At 37.5% G+C, this 6,098-nt stretch overlaps 1 protein-coding gene across 1 annotated transcript; it reads right to left on the bottom strand.

The window, feature by feature from the left end:
• Positions 1-759: 759 nt before the first annotated feature.
• Positions 760-5,421, bottom strand: LOC118383465 (homeobox protein engrailed-2a-like). The gene is made up of 2 exons (XM_035769991.2): positions 4,593-5,421; positions 760-2,785 (listed from the first exon to the last, which is right to left on the bottom strand). Exons 1-2 carry the CDS (start codon positions 5,074-5,076, stop codon positions 2,469-2,471), a joined length of 801 nt encoding a protein of 266 aa, XP_035625884.1. The 5' UTR covers positions 5,077-5,421; the 3' UTR covers positions 760-2,468.
• Between the last annotated feature and the right edge of the window lie 677 nt (positions 5,422-6,098).

Raw genomic sequence — 6,098 nt, 5'->3', positions numbered from 1 at the left:
TAAGGCCTACTTGGAACTTAAGCCAACCTTATACCAGCTTTGTTGTGATAATCATATTTAATTGTTGGCCATTGTAAATGAAAAAAATGTTGGGTGTCATTATTCCTTTTTATTTATCTAGTAGTCTTATTGATAAGAACTGTAATGTCAATGGTCTGGGGAAGGGGAGTACTAGGTCTAATAACAGCTCACCACTTAAACTAATGCACCCTTCTGGGCTGGACCTAACCTCTCCGGGGTAGTAATAGTTGCAACAAATGGTGGCAAAATCCAAATCATGTAAATATTCTAGATTTGAGCTTTTTGGTGCATTTTGTCATTGACCTTTTTGGTCGAAAGGTGATAATAATATGATATTGGTGATTTTCCCAGTGGTGTTGCCAAAACAATGACGCCATCCAAATGGACTCCTTGGGACAACTCTGACCTCACCCCATTGAAGTTGAAATGTAGAACAGTTAGGTAAGGGTTAAGGTTCGGGTGAGGAATAGGTTCAGGTTATGGGCAATGTTTGATGTAAGGGTAGTGGCTAGGGTTTAGGGTTAGGGTTTAGGGTAGGGCCATCACAAGGATCCCGGATAGCACTAACCATTTGTCAGTGGAGGGTCAACGTTTTCTTTCCGATTTTTCTGTGTTTGCATAGAGATGACAATGTCTCACAGTCGTTCATATAAATAGAATGAATTCGTTCTGTTTCCATGGTTAAGTTATCCTGGACTCTGGATTATAGAAAAAATGATGATGCCAGAGAGGTTTTAAGTGTATTATCTTCGAGGTTTATTTACTTTTCTTTTCCAGTTTTTCAGGAGGAAGTTAATTACACAATGAATACATACATACATGATACAAATGATGTACATTATACCAAAGAATACTTTGAACATAAAATAATTAAAAATAACATTGTATAATAATACAACTCCGTGTTGTAATTTCATTTAAACATATTAGCCTAGGCCTATAGATAGATATTCGCTGATGAATATATTCTGTATGTCATACCAGCAGTTTTTCATAAAGGCAATAATCTTGAATCAATAGTCTGCATTTTGAAGTGATAGGCTACTGCTTCTCTGATTCGGCACAGTTCTGTTTCATAAAAAGTTCTCACTTGAACTTTAAGGCAAAGTGTGTTCAGTTTGGTGGGTTTTAATTCACACACACTTTTCCCAGATACACAACAAAACAATTAAAAGGCAAAAGTCCGCAATTTGGTAAGGATACAGTCTAAAACTTAGCTCGATCATACTCTCGTCGACAAAAAAAAAAAAAGTTTATAAACACAGTTATTTGCCCAAGTATAACAAATTGCAGCTTTCATGCAAAGGCCCCATAAACCAATTTCATTCACGAAAAGAAGTTATTGCAAGATAAAGAAGCCGTGTAAAAACCTCAGAAGTCTACTCTAAAGCAACACCGGTCATTTGATAGATTTTTTTCTTCTCTCAATATAATCTATATAAATACACATATGAAGTCCTTTCAACAACAATAAAAGAGATTTTCAACAATTGTTATACAGTCACTAACGATTTCGCCTGTTTAATGATATTCATGGATATGTATATGAAATAAAAATGTATATAGAGAAAGAGTTCCATGGGATGTATATAGACTATATGCTCCGATACCTTGTGTCTACTTTTGATAAAATAGACCTATAATACTTTCAGCCAAGAGTGCACGAAACGTTTTGTCATCATTGTCATTATGCTACAGAGTTGTCTCTCGCGTTATAGGCAGCATTATAATAATTCAAAACATTTTGCTACAAAATATGATTTATATTGCTCTTCAAAAACTATGTATAGAGAGGCCTCGGGTGCATTGATATAACACAGAACACGCTAATTGTTTATGGAAATGAACTTGCTTTTAGGCTATCCTACGTATTAGCAATTTAGGTGTTCTGTCTGCTAACCAAAACATTGCTAACCAATCACTTCTGTGATAATACGAATTTTCGAAAAAATAGTATCAAAATCCATCTACTTTTCAATTAAGTCTGCACAGCACTGACACTCAAAAACCCTTGCTATGTCCTTTTTACACGAAACTCAACCCCAATAAAACCATAACAACCATGGAAATAAAATATCTTGTCAGCAAATTTATTAAGATTCACAGTTGCCTGGATGCAGCAGAAAATATTCTTTGGACTTAAGCAGGTTGTTTTTCACTTCACTGACAGATCTCAACGTCAAGTGCCAGTTTGAAGCGCTATAATGTAAAAATCGAAAATGAATAGCAATATAAAATGAAGCGTATAATAAGCATTTGTACTTTTCCTGGAAGAAAAACGACACACGTTACAAGAGATTGAAAACATACATTTTTTTTTTACAACATATTTTCATAGACATGATATTGCAGAAATATCTATATATATTGATCAATTTATGCTGGTATATTCTATACACTGGCCCTTTATTCTGTGAAATTATTGCATTGTTATCTGTATCTCGAAATCAATCGCTGTCTGATTTGTCATCTTTTGACGTCGTAGCATGATTGTACAGTCCTTGTGCCATCAGGTGCAGGGCTAGGGTGTTTTTTGCGCCCGTGGCCTTCTTGATTTTTGCCCTTTTGTTCTGGAACCAGATTTTGATTTGAGATTCGTTAAGACCGAGTTCTTGGGCCAAAGCCTGTCGCCTCTGTTCGGTCAAATACCGGTTCGTTTGAAACTCGGTTTTTAGTCTTTGAAGCTGTTCAGCTGTGAAGGCCGTCCTTGGTCGCTTGTCCTCTTTGCTGGCGGTTTTCTTCTTTGGTTTTCGAGATCTCGGTCCTGTGTTTAAAAATATATATATTATTAGCCAAAACCAATCATAATATGAAATGTGAAAGCTTAGTGTAGCCTAGGCTGTAAGTGTCCCAGTTACTACGACTGTAGTAATGAATTCGTTAATTTAGGCCCTACTTATGTATTAATTCTTGCACTGTAGGTAGGCCAATAAATAACCCATTTGCTACGTAATGCAAAATATGAATTTGAGTGTCATTTGGTAATTTCAACGCACACTAATCCATATTACACAATAATTGTCAAAATAGTTAGAAATGAAACCGTAGTTCCGCACTTCTATAGGCTACTTAGACTACAACCATGCATTGGAAGAGATATAGAGAGCTAATAGGCTACTGGTGGAGTATGTCGGAGTTTGTTATGGTCATTGGAGGAATTGCTGAGAAGGCCTGAAATATAGCAACACAACTGGAATTCCCGTCTGAAATTGAAATACTGAATAATATAAAATATATTTTTCGTAAATAATTGATTTCTAAGACCGCCTTTCTACTTTCATATACAGTAGAGGCAATAGCCTATAGGCTTGTTGATGTTGTCTAGTGGAATACATCGTTGCAGGTTTCTGAATTCGGTCTTTGGCTGTTGCAAAATACTATTCCAAGTTTACACTTTTGGTGGGTAAGCATGATTGGTTGTATTTGAATATTTGTTTAATAAAAATAAACATTGACCTCAGCATTGATGGTTTTATTTGGGCTTAATTGTTTTGAGTCCTAGGCCTACAAGATCGTCAGCCCAAACGATTTGATGAAAAAGTGGTGACATCTGTTTGGGTAAGTAGGCCTGGTCGACAATCAAATAAACACAATTTAATACTCGCTGGAGAAGATAAAACGACGCAAAACGTTTTAAGATAGGCAGCCAATGGGGATGCCATCGAATAATAGTGCACTCCATGCAACGAACGTTACGTAATGCATGAGAACATTTTGTACAATACGATTTTTGGAATAAGTACTATATAGAATAGTGATGGAAACGTTCATGTTTTCTGTGCTAAATAGGCTAAATATTTAGAGACCAAGGCAGCTCCATTGCGAAAACTCATGCATAAACAAAAACAATGGATTTGCACGACAGAATTATCGAGGAAAAGTATGCTATTAAGTCGTTAAACATGTTTTTTTGGACATTCAAGAATTCTATGGAGGACTATTAATTGCTTTGGTTATATGCGCACAGATGTTTATAGTAACCTATAAACTAGTAGTAGTAACCTAGTAGTTAATTGGCTATGATCTAGCCCAAAACTAGAATATTCTTATTATGGGTTATAATCTAAACACTTAAATAAAATACAATTCGTGGGAGGCTATTCCAAAATGACTTCAACAATGTTGTTGGCTGATAGCCTATTTTGAAAAATATATTTATTTACAATTCGATTCATTCATCCATTCATGTTACTAGGCTATTTATCCCGCACACTTAGGCTACATTAATGTGTAGACTTCCAATACCCCTGCGTTTAAACATTTCAGCTTTAAACCAGTGCAAGATGCTATTTTTAGCGCCTTAATTCGTTTTGAAATTGTTCCCTATATAGCTTTCGTGGATAATGATATCGTATGTAATGTTTTTTTATTTTTATTTTTATGTTTGCACGGACATATTTAGAATATTTTGCAAGGTTAAACCTTCTATTTTCCATTTTCATGTCGTAAAAGAGGCGAACACTGTTTGCCCTCCTTTCCTTATAGAACTCGGTCGAGGCGTTTGAGGTCAGTGTTACAACGGATTGGGGCATTTCAGGATACAAAGACGAGGGAAAATAATCGTAGCCTACCTGATGATGGCCTGTCTGAGTATCTGGTGCAGTACACCCAAGCTGGCCAGAGCATAGGCTGTTTGGATGGTACATTTGAGCTGGCTTGAGAACTATCCGAGTCCGAGCTTAGGCACTGATCTCCATTCTCTCCGCGGGGTTTCAGGGGCTCTTCGGTCACTATTTCAGCCTTATTGGCCACGCCGCCTGGATGAGGAGTGGAAGTTCCTTCCGTTGGCACAGTACTCCCCACTTGCTCCGTTCTTGGAACAGCCGGGCTATGGTTCTCTCTGGTAACGTGACTATTTTCTTCTTGCTCTGTGTTGCCTTCTTTTTTCCGCCCAAAGTCCGGCCGTAAGATATTATCGATGAAGAAATTGGTGACTCGATGCGGGATCTGCTGAATGTTTCCCGGCGCTTGTAATAGGGGAAGTATCGCTCTGTTTGACTCATCCGCCGACACTTGACGTTCATCATCTCTGTTGCTATGATCATTTTCTTCCATACTGATACACTTTCCAATGTTCTTTCTTTAACCCCTTTATTGCTCTCCCGCACCGAAATGAGCGCAATCCACTTCTATGTCACGCGTAGCTTTTTAAATGTGTGAATAAAGGTTTAAAAAATAAACTCAAATCTTGTTGAGTGTGCAGGACACCATGCAACCCTTTGCGATAGTGCCCACAGACAAAAACATCGTTTTGGTCATATATTCCCAAACTTGGCTATCCTATATTGTTGCACTGGATAGACACCATTTGTCATTTGGCCATCCAACTTGGTACTATCCGTTTTCAGTCTATCCAATAAAAGTGCTTCAATGACTAAACTAAGGGTAAATAAAGAGGCTTCTAACTGATCCTGAAACACATTCACTCTTGAGTTTTGCTCTTATTTTCAATACGAGCCCCCAAGTGACGTTGCAGCAGTTATCCTAGACACGTGCCTTGGACCAATAGACTGGGAGATATTTTACCACATGACAGTGACTAGTGAGCGAATCGACAAACGTTCAGCCTCGCCTTTTTAAAGGAAAAGCGTTCTGAAATAAAACGAAGTACCTACACTAAATATCTCTTATGTTTGATTTGACTATTATATTGGTGACTTTGTGTTGTAGTTGAAGGTTACTGTTTTCAATTCACGCGTATTGCATGCGTAATGCATGCATAATCTGGAAACGGTCAAGCGCCATTTGAAGAATGATATTGAAATAGACTCATTCTAAATATGTTATTGTAAGATTGGGTAGAATATGGAGAGTCGGTTAATAGCCTGCGGTGTGAAGTTTGCGTTATACAACTATTTTGTTTCAGACAGATGAATAGCCTAGTAGTTGTCGAAGCTGTGTCCTAACCAACTAGGCTACTAAGAATAGTCTCTGCAACCAGAATTGGGTGGGTGGTACCGGAGTCTACATTATACAACTATTTTGTTTCAGACAGATGAATAGCCTAGTAGTTGTCGAAGCTGTGTCCTAACCAACTAGGCTACTAAGAATAGTCTCTGCAACCAGAATTGGGTGGG

Source organism: Oncorhynchus keta, chromosome 4 (assembly GCF_023373465.1).
Source record: "Oncorhynchus keta strain PuntledgeMale-10-30-2019 chromosome 4, Oket_V2, whole genome shotgun sequence".
Lineage (NCBI taxonomy): Eukaryota > Metazoa > Chordata > Actinopteri > Salmoniformes > Salmonidae > Oncorhynchus > Oncorhynchus keta.
The sequence above is the reverse complement of the archived record's forward strand: the minus strand, read 5'-3'. Positions and strand labels throughout refer to the sequence as shown.